At 33.1% G+C, this 19,222-nt stretch overlaps 1 protein-coding gene across 1 annotated transcript; it reads left to right on the forward strand.

The window, feature by feature from the left end:
- Positions 1–1,143: 1,143 nt before the first annotated feature.
- Positions 1,144–17,219, forward strand: LOC147075012 (juvenile hormone epoxide hydrolase 1-like). The gene is made up of 7 exons (XM_085943193.1): positions 1,144–1,168; positions 5,559–5,636; positions 7,658–7,849; positions 9,858–10,250; positions 13,203–13,551; positions 15,696–15,930; positions 16,856–17,219. Exons 2-7 carry the CDS (start codon positions 5,565–5,567, stop codon positions 17,085–17,087), a joined length of 1,473 nt encoding a protein of 490 aa, XP_085799319.1. The 5' UTR covers positions 1,144–1,168; positions 5,559–5,564; the 3' UTR covers positions 17,088–17,219.
- Positions 17,220–19,222: the final 2,003 nt, after the last annotated feature.

Raw genomic sequence — 19,222 nt, forward strand, 5'->3', positions numbered from 1 at the left:
GTGAGGTATTATAAAATTTGTCTCCATATTTTCAGACAGGTTTGCAAACAAACTTTTACTGTTTTTTGTATAGTTTATAACTAGCGGCCGTTTTATAAACAATGCATTTGCAAACTGAAAACCCGAGGCTACGTTGATTTTTTCTTCAATTTTCAATAAATTCAACATCTACATATTCAAAAAAATATTTGTCACGTCACTTTCACTGTATGAAAATATGGATTCTGGTTATAAGTAAATCGTGTTAAACTTTACGCGCCTCCCTTAGCAACACTCCGCGCCTCCCAATTTGGAAATCGCTGCACTACAGCATCAAGTTATACTAATATTTAACATAAACAATTTGAAAACATCCCATGCATATACACACTAGAGGAAAAAAATGTAGAAAAAAATACGACAACCGATGGGACTTGAACCTGTATCTGCTGGATTCGCGCCAGTGTGCTTTTCTAATTAAGCTACGAGCACCCTACTTAACTACGATGATTTTAACTAGTAGTCGTTACATGAAATGCTTATCGAATTGCGTTATTATGTTGGCTATCGGTTTTAGTGTATTAAATATTAAGGTACGTGTCAATTATTAATTTCTTAATTATTAATTAGACGCCGAGGATCACTTCATTATTTAGTTTTTATAATGTTTTTAGACTTGCTAATAATTTATTGAAGCATTTCTTTTATTCAACTAATAAGACACAATATTTGAGAATGTAACATTCTATATTATTGTTGATATTGCACATAATTTGAGGAGCGAATCCATTCAAGTCCCGTCGGGTGTCGTATTTTTTTTCTACAAAAAGATAGTATAGTATTATATGCATGAGATGTTTTCAAATTATGTATGTTCAATATAATGAATGTTAGATTCTCAAATCTTGTGTTTTATTCGTTGAATAAAATATACCTAGGTAGTTTATTTTCTAATATTTTTTAACAATAACTTGGATATTTTTCCATAATTATTAATATTGTAGTTTATCATACCGTCACCAAAATGTCTCAAACGTGAGAAATTTTAAATTTAATGTATGTATTATCTTATCAGCAGATATCATTCTTATCAGATTAAGTATATAGTTAGGTACATGCATGCGAACAGCTGTTAGCTAGTAGTAAAAAATCAGCGTAGCAGTATTTCTCTAGACACGATACGTTCAAGGTGTGTGTACATACTTAATAGTTAATTTCATCACTTAAAAATGTTATAATATAATAATGTAAGAGGATTGAAATAGGAGTCGTGTACACATTCCACACATCTGTGTTGTTGAATAAAATAAAAATATTTTATGATAAGTGATAAGATTACCTACCTAAAGTTATCTCTGTTTTTGTATTACGTTTAATTGAGTGTCAAAAAATGTTAAAACTGGGTTAAAGGTTGCTTCGAATCGATAAGAAAAAATATATAAGCAAAAACAAAAATAATATTTAATAGCATTATTATAATAATATGACGCAAACTTAATAATATAATATTTAAATTCGGCGTTAATTCGTATCCCTTATTTGAGAAACCGTAAATATTTGTTTTTATAAAGCCACTGAACCTATTTCGGTGTTTGATTTCGGGAATGAAAGACCAGGGTCCAAGATGAGTGCAAAATGAGCGAGCTAGGCTAAGATAATACTACACGTCATAGATTGGGGCTATTAGCCCAATCTAAGACAATCTTTTAATAATAGCCAAGTTATTTTTTTAAACACACGTATATAGGTATATGCTAAAAATATTGTTAACAATTATTATTTATGTTATTAATTAGTAATGTTTTTATATAGGCCATTGATTCTTATTAATTTATAATTTGCATTAGACGAGATAATACAATATGTTTTCACATTATTATAGAATAATATAATGTTCTGAAAGGTTTATGACTTTAAACAGCGTGATAAAGCATACAATTGTATTTTACTGGATTTATTATCTGTTCTGTGTCTGGATGTAAAAACATTAGTGAGATTAGAAGGAGAATACAATTGAGATTTAAAGAAGTTGTCTTGTATTTTTAAGTACCTACTTCGCCTATTTGTAAATTTTGAAAAAATAAATATGCTCCTATATTCAAATTCAAATTTAAGCGGCAAGAAGACAGAACATACCTACCTAAATAATTGTCGATTAATTTATGGTTAGCTGGCATTGCAATATTATTTATTTTCAATCCTTACTGTTTATGATTATTTTGGTACTTACCTATACTATGAATCTCGTGAGAACTTATAAATTAACTTATTACATACCTACCTACCTATATTGGTTAGGAATACCTACGGCCAATTTGATGAAAAAAAATTATTTTGTTTTTACGATGCTGCTGTACCACCATATTTACTGGCAGCAATTCTATCAAAGACATCGTGCATACAAGTTGTGTGTACTTGAACCATAATAACAGTCAATTAGTGTATTACAACGAAGTGTGTCATGTTAGTCTAGTCCAGCAATAGTTGGTGTGTATTGACGAATGCTATAATAACTAATACAAATAAAAAAATGTGATACGAATAATTGCCAGTATTATAAAGAAAGTGATTTGTGAAAAATATTGGCATATTAGGATAATAATCAATAACATCGAATTTGTTTCAAATTAAGAATTATTATGTTAAAACTCTTTCTAATTTCATATTGATTTTATCGTACTTATGTGAAATGAGTATTTTTTAGGATGCGTATGAAATGAGAATGTAATTATGTGATTAAAACTAATAAATATGGTGAGCACGGTTAGCTTTACTAGCATGTAAGCATAAAGGAAAACATTCTGTGTATGGAAATGTTATCGATATAATTACGATTCTACTATTGAAATCAATGAGAAGAGTGATCAATGATCATAAAATAATAATAATTATTATTGTAATTACAAATTATTAGTGTTGTACATCAAATCGTGTGTTACCTCTGGGATCCGTCTGAGATTTAAGGGTAGAAAATTACTGGAGCGGACCGGAACGGAGCTCTGACTAGTGAAATCTTCGAGACTAGCCGTCTCGTCGAAAAACAAATTAACAAAATACGTTCCGGTTGTTGAATTATTAAGAAAATTATTTAATCTGTTTACTTGAAATTCTGGCTATGTGGACATTATTCTATAACTAATTACATAATACATTATATTATTGTATAATTAGTGCAAATGAGTGATGTATCACGGGCAATGACATGTTAAATGGACAACTCACTTCATACCGGCGCGCACGAGAAATTGTGCATGAAAGTCATTCACAGATGTATAGGTAGATGTCACGTGACCATATGACGTATCCATTTCCATTATGCGATACAAGCTTCGAGAATTTATAGTAATATAACCTTTATTGTAATGGCGTATTAGTGTCATGACTCATTGCGTTAGAAACAGATTCTCGGTTACTTACGACTTCTCGGAGATTAGACGCAAGTGAGCCCAGCGATCACAGGCGACTGTCCAATGGTTTCTGTCATTCAATTGCGTTGAATAAACATTATCTTAAAATGGCATTTTATAAATAATAAATAATACTAACACATGAAAAGTGATATCCCATCTTTCTTGGAGTGTTTAGTAGATTTTTTTTACAATTTTTAACTAGGCACATTGTAACACAATAATAACGGTGGAGTCGAAACCTGACAGTCAGAAATTTTGTATGGGCAGACCCAGCGGTGTCGCCAGACCGCTTGCAAGCAGAATGTTCATTTGAGCGTAGGATACCGATATTAAAATATGAATTTCGCCATCCGGCAGACCCGACACAAAGTGAGTGTCATTTTATTTTCTAGATGCTTCGTCCATATTAATGTCATTGATCACGGGGCTGGGTGAATCACACACTGCTAACGGGAGGCAGATAAATAAGGAATGGGAATATTGCACTATTTGGCAGAATGTATATTTCGTAGAAATTAAATTTATTTTAGATTGTTTAACAGCGATGTTGACAAAAATATTACCTTTAGCACGTTAGAAACTATTGCATTATTTGGTCAGTTCAAGATTGGTATAAAAAGCTGTTTCAAAAATTGTCAAAGGCTCAGGTTTGTAAAAAAAAATATTTAGTACGTTGACTGAGATCTAGGTTCCAAAAATTTTCCTTCATCATTCTCAGTTTTGAATTTAGACGGTGATGCGTGTTTATTTTATTTATTTGAATTCACTATGATTATAAAGATAAAAACAGAAGAGTGCGAAATAAGCGTTTCAAGCCAATTATAAGTCGTTAAATTAAAAAAAAAAAACTCGTGACTATTTACATAACACGCATTTTTAATTAAACGCACTATTTACATAAAATATCGACATTTTCAGAATAATTGAGGCAATATTATTTCAGCTGACTGCTGAATTGTTTTTCATCATAATTAGATGGCAATTTTTTCTAAAAATCGTTACGCGAAGAGTCGATTAAAAAATGGATGAATTAAATACAAAAACCGATTTCTGAGCACGTCTTTAGCACAAACCGGTCGATTGATTTTGATAAATTTAATCAATCCATTGTATTTTAAAAATATACTTATAGAAATGAACAATTTACACTAATATGGTAAAAACTCTGTTATATAATATAACTACCACAGGTAAATACCTACACACCAATGCGAATTCAATATATTTTTCACATCCTTCTGCTCGCAAAGATTATTAATTAAAACCATAGAGGTGTTAAAACCTAGGTACCATAGTCGTTTATGTTTGATAGTTTGACAGTTTGATAAAAGACAGGCGTGTACACAAGGTACACTGCGCTGAACCCCCCCCCCAGAACGAACACAACACAAATTATTTAGTTGAATATATTATAAATATTATACTTTCATTTAATGAGCTAAATTTGCTGTCTTGTACAAGTCAGTTAAACAATAATTAATTACTATGTTCGAAAGCAGAGCTACCCAGGGCTCGAAATGGACCAGAACGCACCGGAGCGCCGTTCCGGTTCATAAGATCCCCAAATTTTTCGCTCCGTCTCGTGGAAAAATAATTTGACCGTCTGCGCTAGATCGGCAATATAACAAATGAATCTTACACACTCTTTTTATAAATACGCATACAATTAGATAATTGTGTTAATATTTTCGTAATATTATCGAGTGCTCCGGTTCGTAATTTTTTCCATTTCGAGCGCTGGAGCTACCCAAGGTGTGAAGTAGCATGCCAGTGTGTCGTAAAATATTGATGCATACAGAAAAATTAAAGCAATCTTCATTCGTTGCATCTGGCGTGATTACGTAAACATTAAAATTGTAGTTTTACGTTAATTTCCATTGCTAATAATATAAAGAAGCTCTCTCAAGCATCGACCCAGATATAAAAAATGCGATCTATCCAACTAGCGCAACTATCTCATTGCGACAATCAATTATGTTAGATAGGTATTCTATTTTCTCAATTATAGAAGATTGAAAGAATTGAGTACCTAGTGCGTATTATACAGTCCGCCGCGAAAATGTAATAATTTGAAATGTGTGCCGTGACTCGACGAAGGCGTGGAAATCATGCTCGAATGTAATATGTATATTTATTAATGACATGTAGTTTTATTTTATTTATTAACAGTTGACCATGGTCTTTGTGACCCTTTTTATCACCTGGTGTTTGGCGGGTGATCGAAATGCGAGCCTCAAAACCCAAATTGTAAGTAATATATTTCTTTAAATTATAATGTTATATTTGAACAGACCTTAAATTCACTTTAACACATCATATTGTAAAACGAAGCTTGGGATACCTAGACTAAGGTGGTTGGAATACGTAGAAAGAGATATCCCTAAGGGTAAGACGGTAGAGGGAACTTTCGACAAATAGAGGGTAGTGAAGACGTTTCCTAGGGGCGACCAAGATCATCATTGAGTTGTATTGCTGATAATGATGGTGTCTCCAGCATTACCTTTATTCCGCGGTCCTCTGGCTAATGGCATTAGGACTCAATTGCATATAGATGCAACTGTAACGAATGGAAGCACAGGCGTCTGACTGTGGAAGCGACTGGAAGCTGTAATGCTATCGGCATCAGAACAAGCGGCAGACACGCGCGTCATTCCGGAAAGAAGAATGTATGGGTGAGGCGGACCGACACACTAAGTACTTCACATCCCCGAAACTAGCATTTGGACTACCAATCGCCCCCCCCCCCGCACAATTAATTATTGCCGTTCCACTCGGATCATCTTACCGCGCCCCGTTTGTTCGCCGAGGTACGTCCGAGTTTTCCCGCACTCATTTGCAATGAACCTTTGTTTTGCGACCTGTCGCATTAATAAGTGGTTGTCGAGCAAGTCAATAAATTAATGCCCCTTTCAAGATCTTATATGATAATTTAGTATAGGTATAAGTCAGTGGTGCACAGGCTTTATGAAAATTTTCTAATTTTTCATGGGCCGCAAAGGGTAAAAGTGTTGAAATATTATACTAGATGGGATATACATTTTATGTTTTATATTTAATTTAATAGTTTGTTGTGTTAGTTGTTAGTGCTTCCAAAAAGACTTGCACAAAGCGCAGCCTTATTACGTAGGGTGGGAAACTGCTCTTCAGGAAGATGTAAAAATTCTGCAGATCGCCTTCCTCATATTTCGATCTCAATTGATCGTTGTTCTGCAAATCGATCAACTCTAGCTGCAGTGATGAATCGGCCTCGTTGATGGATACTGAGAAGGCGTTGGCAAATGTCTTAAACAAGTATCCGGCGCCCGCTTCTGTCTCGAATGTAGTACGCGCAATCTCCTTTCAAAAGATTCTTGAATTCGGATGATGTGGCTAGCATACTTCTGGCTGGAATCGATGCCATGTGAGAGAAACATTTCTTTGCAGTGCGGAAAGTGGCACAATTTATTTTCTTTCAGCTGTAAATGAAACAATTTAAGTTTTTCCTGGAAGGCTGATACTTTGTTTGCTACGTCTGAAATATAATCATTTTTACCCTGCAATCGAAGATTCAGATTATTAAGTCCGTGAAAATATAATCATATTAAATAATAAAAAATAGCATTAAGTTTTCTATCACTGACGATTCAGATTATATACCGTCGCTACTGCATAATTTGTTCACATATCGAACACAGATTTTTATCATATTCACTGAAAAATTTGGTGATGAAGTACTTGTTATTTTGGGCCGCAACAAATGCCATTTCGGGCCGCGTTTGTGCACCACTGGTATAAGTCATAGTAACTATAGTTTGTGCCATGTGTATATTTACTACATCTAAATGTCCATAGTGCCTGAAGATGCCGAAAGATGGAACCGGGTTGCTAAAAATGATTCAATTAATGGTGTAGTACAAAATTTACAACAAATAGAATTTAAATTTAAATTCCATCATAATAATAATATATTGATTGAATTCCGTCTATATATTGATGGGTTGTTTTATATGTTATTTTATTACTATGATGTCAAGCTTCATTCTTTTTCGTTTAATAAATGATAAAATATACAGAATAAACAGTATTTTTGAGAAGTATTATCAAAACTATAGACTATAGATAGAGGAATACGATTGTTATTAGATTTGTTTTAACATTTACCTACGTTTCGTAGCGGGCCTACGGCGTAGCACGTCTACAGCGCATAAACCACAGAGTAAGAGATAAGGTAGAAACCAAAGGTTAGATTGGGCGGGAAAATAATATTTTGAATCTGTTATTGTTTTCAGTTCACATGGCTTTACAAGCTCTTTGTTCTGTCTATGGTAGCAGGATGCGGATGGTCAGGATATAAGATTTACGAAGCCCTCAAAGTACCTCCTATTCCAGAACTACCCCTCAACCAATGGTGGGGTCATGGAGAACATTCCAATACAACTGATCAATCAATTAGAACATTTGAAATTAACTTCGAGCCACAGGTAATTCTAATTTTCAATCGGTAACTACTTAAGGGGGGACATGCTCGTCGAAGGTCAAAATTGAGTTTTTATTGTATTTTCAAACCATGATCCTGGACACTCCTTAAACGTTGTAGATAATCTATTTATATAATTTTGAAGCCTTATTATCCTTTATAGTTATTTTAAACATTTGATGACTGCATAAAGTATTTTTGTTACATAAAATAGTATTCTTTTAAACCTCTCGCTCTAATGTTTTAGAATATAGTCATATTTCGGTACATAACTGTGCAGTGGTGTTAAGATTTTTTACGTTTATTAATTTTTAAACGCATTTATGAAACCATTAGTATAATTTATTAAGAGATAATTTTTGTAAAATATTCACGATAAAAAATTATATTGATAATCTCTGTGATCCCAAATTTGACAAGAATTAGGCATTTTATTATTCAAAAAATCGGTAAGATTAACACATTTGAAGATGATTCTAAAGATATTCATTATAAGCTATGTCTTTGACCATTCAAGTGTGATAAACATCTTATGAATAATGATTGCTTTATAATAATTATTGACCTAAGAATAAGGTAGTGTTTTTTTGAAATACGCCATTTCTTTTGTCATTCCCCAGTGGTTAAGCTACAACATACGGCCGTAGCCATAAATTGTTATTATTTTACAAAAAATATCTCGTAATAAATTATACTAATGGTTTCATAAATGCGTTTAAAAATTAATAAACGTAAAAAATCTTAACACCACTGCACAGTTATGTACCGAAATATGACTATATTCTAAAACATTAGAGCGAGAGGTTTAAAAGAATACTATTTTATGTAACAAAAATACTTTATGCAGTCATCAAATGTTTAAAATAACTATAAAGGATAATAAGGCTTCAAAATTATATAAATAGATTATCTACAACGTTTAAGGAGTGTCCAGGATCATGGTTTGAAAATACAATAAAAACTCAATTTTGACCTACGACGAGCACATTGTTATTTTTTACTTGAATAATATGATGTACCTACACTGGTATTTATTGACGGGACTAATATAATTAATTTTAAATATAATGTATTATTATTTTCTTTTAAATGTCGAATTCGACTATACAATATTTAAAATTGTTAGATTCATATCGTTGAAAATATATAATTTTAGAAAACCACAGAAAACACACTTAATAGAATGAATTTAATAGATTGGTGTTTCTATATTTTTCTATTTCTATTTCTATTTCTATTACTCAACATGAGTAATTAACGAGTTTATCTTATTAAAATACTTAATTAGATTTAATTAATTGACAATTGTCAATTAGGTATTTAACATAACTTAGCGCTATGGATAATGGTACAAAAGTACTTCTTACATTAACTATTTGCGCAATGTATAGATTGGACACTGAACATGAATCTATTGTTACTTGGGTTGTTCCCGCAGACAATGGTCATCATCAGAATATTTGGTGCCTACCCCTACAACCAGATGTTTAACAGAAACATCATAAAATACAGGTTTTATGATGTGAACGTTACAATTCGTGGTCTTTATACTATACAGTGCCTATATTCGTTTCAATATTTATTTCTAAAAGGATTTATTATTTATTAAGTTAAACACATTCCTTATGCAATACATAGATAACATAATATTGTTGGGGGAATTTAGCTAGTTCTTAAATTTATTCTATACATCTTAACTTAGTATATTCAGTATTTATTCTAAAAGTATCTCTTATTTATTGATATAAAACATTCCTTACAATAAATATTTAGCAACATAACATAATATTATTACTGTGAAAATTTGGTCAGTTATTAACTTTATTATTGATGCATGTCTTATATTATATAATACTATCTTATAATAAATTGGTCTTTCCAAGTGGGATCACTGGGTAAACTCAGAGTCATGCGATTTAATTTTGATGAGTAAAGGAGTTTTCCCAATTTACCATGTTAAATGATTTTAATTCAATCAAATATTGATACCTATACAAAATATAACATTTCAGAGAATTGTCGATTTGAAACGGAGACTTAGCAACGCTGATTTTTATACAGAACCGTTGGAAGGAATCAACTTTGAATACGGTTTCAACGCAAAATATCTTCAAGACGTGGTCAAGTTTTGGAATAGTGAATACGATTTCGCCGCAAGAGAAAAATACCTGAACCAGTTTCCCCAGTTCAAAACAAACATACAAGGCCTTGACATTCACTACCTGCATGTGAAACCCAGAGTTGAGAAGAATATAAAAGTCTATCCCCTGCTGCTTCTTCATGGATGGCCAGGAAGCGTCGTGGAGTTTTACAAAATTATTCCGCGACTAACGACTCCAAGGTATGGCGTTGATTATGTGTTTGAGGTTGTGGCACCAAGTCTTCCAGGATATGGGTATTCGCAGGTATGAAATAGCATAGTAATGCAATATCAATATATAAAATTTAAGTAATATTACATAAATTTCTCTAAATCGGTCTAGATTATTAATTTTATAAAAACTCGACCAATATGTGCCGGCTACACGGCAACGACTTAAGACCGAAGACGGAACACTCTCGCATGACCCCACGGCACAAGTAAAACTGCGCAAACCTCATTAGGTTACACAGAAGTCGTCGTCGTGAAAACACTGTTTTACAGAATCGCAGCAATGTCGTGTCAAGTGACGATTTGTTTTTGTCACAAGCGTTTTTTTATTGTTTATTGGTTAATCAAAGAGAAATAAATCCTCCAGATCCAAGTGGACCAAACAATGGCTTTTAAGAAGAAACATACACTCGCATATAAATCAGCATTTTTTGCTTAAATATAATATATACTAGTGGCGAAGGGTGGAGGTACGCTGTTAAGATCCGCCATAAATGGTGCACACTAAACTTTGTCAGTGATACGTATTTGTTTTCATTGAAATAAGACTACAATTTACAGATGGTGTTGGTTAGTTTTCAAAATTCAATTAAACCCTGCGAAACCAAGCCATAATAGATAATAGTCAAAAAATACTAGTCTATCTATAAAATATCTAAAATTATGCAATTAAATCATTCATAAATATGAATATTTTATAGATATAATATTTTTTTATATCTATTGTGATTTTGTTTAGGCAGAGTTTAATGAATTTAAAAAACGTACCAACAATAATAATATGTGTAATATTATGTATTCTTAATCCAACGAAAACAAATAAGTATGAATGAAAAAAGACCGTAACCTTCGACGAACTGAGCGCGGCTTGTAAAACTCGGTTTGCGCAGTTAAAATTTCAAGCAAGTTGAATTTTACGCAGGCCGCACTTTTTGGTTTGCGCGGTGTACAGTTTTGCCTTGCGCAAACCGGTTTGCGCAGGCAACACCGTAGCGAAGCATGAGCGTGTGGCCGGCCTTTACGTCACGATAATTAAAAAGTTTATATAAGTACCTAAGTTTGGTGGCATCACAAGGAAATGTCCTTGAATATAACTGTGGGAATATAGTATTTTATGAATTATGTTAATACACATTTTGTGGTTATCCCTAATTGCATAATATTTTACCTACATAATCACAAAATTAAATGAAAATGTGTTCATCACTCCATGTAAAAACATTTTAAATACGAAAGATAACATACATACCTAGTCTCATATTTTGCAATATTAGATGTCACCAGTCGCCGACTCGAACGCATTTTTTGAAGAATCTGAATTTGAACTTGAATTTAAAATTTAAATTTATAAAGATTTTTATATATCGTAACAATTAAGATAATATATTTAAGTAGCTCAGTTATATAGTACAAAATATAAAATGGTTCTGTAACTAAAATTAATTGGGAAACGCTGCAATAAAGTATTCTTGAACTATACCTACCATAAACAAGTAGGTCCGTATACAGATAGTACCTACTGCTAAGTATCTACAATTGGTAAATTTGTGCTGATAAGTCATTTTTCTTCATTTTGGAATCAAATTTCGCAATATAACTTAATTCAATCATATATTGAATCGTAGTGTTCATTAAGTGGTGCACCCAGGGGGGAGGGGCAAGGGGCCCTGGCACCCTCCAAACATGAAAATTATCAGAATGATTTTAAACATTGCAATTGAAAGCCAATAAACTATACCTTTGGGCTTAGACAAATAAAAACACGGCAAAAAATGATTTGTAATTCTCCAGCACCCTTTTTAGAAAAATTTCTTAGATTTTAATTTCTAACACAAAAATTTCGAAACACTAATGTCAGGTGTTTTTAGAAACCCAATCCCTAATAGAACTGTCAAAAAATTTTCGGTGTCCACCTGAATCCCGGAGTGGTGTAGGTCATGGCTGGGGAGGGCTGACAGGGCTCTAGCCTGGGGGCCCAGGCTGTGGGGGGCCCGGCGTGTCGGGTTGATCAGATAAGTGAAATAAACACACATCATAAATTAGCTTTAATAGTAAAAAAAGTCGCTATTATACTTCATGGCCATGAACATTTTCAATTATATAATTGTGCAATATATTTTTTTGATTATTATGTGTCGATACTCGACAGGTCCATTATTAAAGTAGATGTATTAAAAATCGCCAATAATTCACTGTATAAGTACCCTTAATTTGAACACAATTTGAAAAACGTTAATGTAGTGTTTCACACTGCCTTTAATCTTAGCGGTAGGTAGGGGGCCCGCCAAACATCCTAGCCTGAGGGCCCGTTGTAGGATGTGGGGACCATGGTGTAGGTACACCGAGTGCAATAGATAAAAGGGCGATAAACGAGAAATTATGTTGTGAAGAAGAAAAGAGCCTATGGGACTAATTTACATTCTTCTCCTTGGCCCCCCCCCCAATATTAAATCCTGGGTGCGCCACTGGTTCGTTTAGTAATATGGATCATATTTGTCATGTACCTATCTCTCTTATCGAAAGCCCTAGTTCATTGCGTATGGGACTCTCATCTCATCCGGAGGCTTCGGGTTCGATCCCGGTGAGGTTAGGTTACAATTCATTTATGTGATTTTTTTTAAGTCAAAGCTTTCCGTGATTGTTTCACTGCTACTACAATATTGTCATTGGGCACCACGAACTGAAGCAGTATTAAACAAAAAAAAAAACTAGTGCACATCGTAGCAATGGTTTATTTGTCTGAAGTTAACTATATAGAGTTCTGGAGACAACCTGGGGACGTTAAAATTTAAAATAAATAAATCTTGTTCCAGCTAATTTATTTAACCTAATTATATAGTATTTAACTAAACGATTTTAAATAGCAATAATGGATAATTATGTACATATCGTCGTTTTTATGATTATTTTGCCATGGTAAAATGCAGTGACAGTAATTTAAGTAGGTACATCATGTGATATATCCTTCATTCCATATTTTTTATAGGCCGCTTCGAAGCCTGGATTAGGAGCCGCCCAAATGGCGGTCGTTATGAGAAACCTCATGCAGAGACTTGGCTATGAAAAATACATAATTCAAGGTGGAGATTGGGGTGCTGTCATCACCAGCATCATGGCAATATTATACCCTGAAAATATATTAGGGTACCACACAAACATGGCGTTTGATCAATCGCCGATGGGGACGTTTAAAATGTTGCTCGGAAGCATTTATCCTCCTATAATTGTGGAGAAGGAATACGAAAGTAGGATGTATCCGATGACGACTGTTTTTGAAAACCTTCTTCTGGAGACTGGTTATCTTCATATTCAAGCAACTAAGCCAGACACTATAGGTAAAGACGTTTTATAATTTAAATGTAAGATTAATGAATAAAATAAGACGATATTTTATAAAGTGAAAGGTGGAATAAGCTGAAAATAAATTTTGAACGACGGCGATCAACAAACAAGTATTTGGCAAGATTCACATGAATTAATTTCTTTAGTTTGACTAAAAGATTTGACTTTTCACTTTTTGGAATAACACATTCAATTATTTATGAATTCGTAGTTGTTACATTTATTAGTTATATATTTTCAGGGGCGGCTCTTCCTCAGGGTACCTAGGGGACAGACCCCGGTCCCCTCATCATTCTATAGTCAATATTCAATTGAATATTCATGTTATACGTTCCTACCATAATACATTGATGTTGTATAAATTAATTAAATATATATTTTATTTGTACTGTTTGCCCATCCTTGATTCTTGTTTCTTGGCCCATCCCTAATGCTATATGTGAGTTTTGGCTCTACCTACATAGTACAATTAATACAACGATACTTCTGGGGTTCAAATTCGGTGGCCCCTTTAAAATCAAAGCAATGTTTATATTATGAGATGCTATATGCGATTGCCTGTTATGATTCTCAAAATTCATAAGAAAACTGAACAATGCGTACGTCTGTAGGCCGCTTTGCACGATTAAAATAATTTTGATAAATAATATTAGGTATTCTAATGAATGAGGTGGTTCATTTATTGAAATATAAGTTCAGTACATTGACATTTGAAGACAAACTAGAAGTGAAACGATTAGGACCTCACCAACCAGTCACCAACAGATTTAGTTATTGTGTATGAACTAATCAAAACAAAAATAGCATTTAACTCCAAACAGTTTACCAAAAAACATGGTTGACGGCGAGTGTATCCTTGAAAAGACTATTTTGTTTTTCTTGTAGCAATAAGATTCTTTCGAAAGCAGGAGGCATATGAAGATGAAGTAATAGCTACAAAAGATATATTTTTTACGCTTTGATTAATATTGATTAGGTAGGTACTTATTAGATATTTCACGCCATCTGACCCCACTTACTAAAAGATGCTAGAGCCACCACTGCATATTTTAAATCTAAAACATTTATTTAAGGATGTGACTGCAGTGATTATGAATGTCAAACAGTATCGATACAAAGTTACTCCGATAGTTTTATTTTAATACGATAATGATATAAACTATCGAATATAATAATATATTTATTATCTTGGTAATTGGGATAGTAAAAAATATCGAAAGTTACCAGTTTCTCTAAGCCAGTGGCAAAATTTGACTTTTTGAAAGAGGTAGACTGTGGAGATCAGAGAAAAAGAACACACAATGTCAGGTATACTTACGGGAAATAAGAAGATAATAGATATTACTACTGATGAATAGGTACACACTAATGACAATGTCACACTAAATCGATGCAATTTCAATAGCTTACTGACAATATAAAATTGATAGATGAGTTTAAATTATGTACTTTCCTAAACATTTATCTCTCTTCTCTTCTTGGTCGTGCACTCATGGCTGAGGATCGTGACCACATTTAAATTTTGCCATCCTTTGAGCGACCAAGACTTTCCATCCTTCTCGATCTTCCGTTTCTCTCAGGGCAGAATGGATGGTGCCAGCTCAGCTCTTTCACTTGGTCGCTCCATCGCGCAGACGCTCTTCCTCTGCTTCGCCTTCCCTGGAGGCTACCCAAAACTACCAGTCTCTCCAGGTTGTCCGTCCGCGCCTGACAATATGTCCAAAAAACTGCAGAATTCTTTTCAGACATATCGTCGTTATACACACCAAAAATATTGCATTCATTTATGTAGACAGGGACGACATCACGTGACTTGGTGGTTATACAAAATAAATGTGAATTCCTTACAAAGTAATCGTACAATAGTTGAAGACAAATGGCGCTGTCGCATATTTTTTTACCTTTGATATGAATTCTAAATTCAATACATGGAGATTCTGATGCAGATACAGATGGATTTGTTTATTTTTTAATTTTATAATGTCTTCGGTATATTTTTCTTATACGGCAGGGTTTTAATGATCGCCTAGTAAGAAGCTTTCGCCACTGCTGTAAGCAGGCCAAACATGCAAGTATTCAATATAAGTATATGTGAAAAACTGAACTGTGATTTTAAAATATTTACATTTTCTCATAGGACTTGGTTTGAGGGATTCTCCGGCCGGATTGGCCGCTTATATTTTGGAAAAATTTTCAACGTGGACCAACCGCAGCTGGAAAAATTTGCCTAACGGAGGACTGACAATAAAAATTACACTCATTGAACTGTTAGACAACATTATGGTCTACTGGCACAGTAAATCAATAACTACGTCAGTTCGACTGTATGCGGAAACGTTCAACAAAGAACAGCAGGAATTGAATCTAGACAAGTTCGTGAATTTACTTATTATCATACTTTTATCGGTTCCTTGACAAAACAGAACATGACGAAACAAAACAGTGACAAAACAGAACAGTCAGGGGAAAACATTCATTTTTGTGTAATATATTTATTAATTAAATACTTATAAAACGAAATATATTATAGGTATAAGCAAAGGGTAGCGTAAATAAATACCGCGAACTTAGCCACACTTAGAGTTGGGTATTTCCAGAGAAAATCTCAATCTCGAGATTCGGGATTTCCAGAAAAGAATTCTCGAGAATTCTCGAGATATCGGGAAATTTAAAAAAAAACCTGTAAAAATCCCAAAATCAGTGTAAAAACAAATTCCAAAAAAAATATGATTTTTTTTATTTATGTAAGACAAACAATATATAAGTAGGAAAACAAAAATAATTAAAAACATTACTTATTAAAATAGAATTTCAAAAAACACAGACTGTCAATCTCGTACGCTTTTGAGACACAAAATTCCCTGATGTTGCAAAAATTGCGCTCATTTTGAGTGCCCCGATCAGCCTTTGAACGTTTTGTGTTTTCTGTCCACTTTTTCATATAGAAAATCGTTTTTTCAATTAATATTTGATAATAAAGAAATCTCGAATGTTAAAAATTTCAATTCTCGAAATTCGGGATTGAAAATCTTGAAAAATTCTCGAGAATTCCCGTCGGGAAATTCCCGAAACCCAACTCTAGCCACACTTGCCTGTTTGTCAGTACTACCGTATATTTGCATATTATTTTTTTCCATCGGTGGCGGATTACATTTTATTGTATTTGTTATATTTATACTACATTTAAACAGTTTTTATATGTATGTGGGAGTGGGTCTTTAGGAGGACTAAGAATATACATAGATATCAACACAAAATAATATATCTTAATATGTACCTGTTTAAATTTCCTTTCAGAATCCCAGTAAAAGTACCAACTGCAATCGCGAGATTTAAACATGAAATTACATTTACTTCACGTTGGCAACTTCAAGGAAAATACTCGAACATTGTTCAACTGTCAGATTTTTCAAACGGTGGTCATTTCCCGGCATTTGAAGTGCCGAAGACACTCGCCGACGATATATGGAACGCTGTACCAAAATTTATAGAATATAACGAACAACAGACACCAAAAATTGACCTGTGATCAAAACATTTAGTATTATTCTAGTTACTAGTAAAATGGATTGAAATATTAAATATTGTTTGTAGTTTTTTTATAAAAAAATGCCAAATAATTAAGTCTAATAATTTTTAATAATAATATTATAATGAAGCAATATTGTACATATTATTATTTTTTAGATTATAGAACACATAAGTCGTCTGAATAATAATTAATGTCGCCGAAACGTTCGATATGAATAATGTGATGTCACAATATGTAACTATACCTAATAATAATTACCTACCTACTTGAATTAATTAATTATTAAGATGAAGAAATTGTCTTATATCTTGTAAATAATATAAGAAAATACCCGCATCTAATTTTATTATAAGTAATCGAAAAATATGTGTCATATTATTGGAATAGTTTATATTTACGAAGAAGTTACATGGAGATAATTTGGCACCGACGACTTGGTGCCACCATCTGGATGCGTGAAGAAGTAGACGATTGCCATCTTGGCAGTGACGTCCCTAGACAAAATGCCGCCCTTGAGCAGTGTCATAATGCCGCCACATTATTTTTTTATACAGTACTTTTTATCATCCTTTTGTGACTCCAATATCTAAGAGATGTGTTATATGGATACATTACTAACAAGATGTATACCACTAAATCTAAAAATAAAAATGCCATCTGTGCTTCAATAGACAAGTCTACGGTTTCAGATAGGTACAGTTAAAAATACACCTGACAACAATTTTCCACAACTCGCGAGTGACTGGCAAACATATTTGGATAAATTTTAAATTAGGTATGCACATGTCATTGCTGTTCACCAAGAACATGATGTCCAAGGACAATGGAAGTAAACTAGACATCGCGAACCCGACAAAAAAAGTCCTGTTGAAACTTTTATAGTACCTGCCTGATAAATACATTTTGTTTCCAACCAGTGTTGGTTAGTTATTACTAAGATTAGATAGGTAGCTATTTCTATATACACACCTAATGATTCTAATTGATTTGCCTTTGGATAACTGCCGCCCCCAAGCGATGCTCAATCTGCCTACCCCAACGGGACGTCACTGCATCTTGGTGCCGGTAAGACTGAATGAAATGCAGGTAAAAATACGATTAGGTACAATACGATTTAAAACAGCAAATTCATCCACGTCGTGGTGATAGGGATGTTCGATTGTTGCAAAAATATCAATTCAAAATAATCATAAAAACGATTCTATAAAAAATCGAGATGGAAATTATAGTTTAAGTGAAATTTGTATAAAAAAACATTGAAAAAATGAATATATAAAACACAATTAAACACCCTAAAAGTGACCAGGCAAAACCTATTTATAGTGTACCTATGCCCAATGGAGAGTACCTACCCCAGGGGTTGGGTATCTGCGAACTTTTAATCCAAATTTTACAGAACAAATCCTTTTATTACTACGTTTTTATTAGCTCGTATTCTTCTTTGTCCAGTACAATTTTTTTCTTGTTTGTCCAAGATTTGTATTGGACGATTGAAGATTTTTAACTAACTTCCGACTAGCTAGACATTTGAAACTTTCAGAATATTTCAGAACACGACGACAATGCATTCTTTTAATACTTTTAGCCATCTTTAAGCAGAATTGAATTCATTTTCAGTTAATTCTGTTTTGTATGGAAAGTTATTTCGGAAAAAATTCGTAAAAAGTAAAACACTATTGTTGGTTCCTAAGGGGGTCCTGGCAATTAAATTATTAATATATACGTGCGTTACTATGGAAATCAATATGAAATGTCAAAATGACATTTCAGTATTCTATATTTATTCAGTATTTCTATCAAGTACAAAAAAAGTATTTATTAATACATAGAATTGTCAAGTTTATATGATTCAACAGAAAATTTAAAAACGTGGTATATAAAAAGTTCTTTTTATCTTGTACTTAATTATTTTTATTAACTCTCCGTGTATCTATAGTCTATCTATATCAATGATACTCAACCTTTTTTTTCTTCGGGCCAAATACATACATTTGTAAAGTAACGCGGGCCCCATCACTACTGGTGTGACGAAAAAAATCATGAAACCCCCCCTTTTTTACAAAACATTTTTCAGTTTTTAAAAATTATGCGTGTTTTTTTTTAAATTAATCGTGTGCAATAGCAACACTCTT

This window comes from Rhyacophila brunnea, unplaced genomic scaffold, assembly GCF_057557595.1.
Source record: "Rhyacophila brunnea isolate RB1 unplaced genomic scaffold, BYU_Rbru_1.0 scaffold_15, whole genome shotgun sequence".
Classification (NCBI taxonomy): Eukaryota; Metazoa; Arthropoda; class Insecta; order Trichoptera; family Rhyacophilidae; genus Rhyacophila; species Rhyacophila brunnea.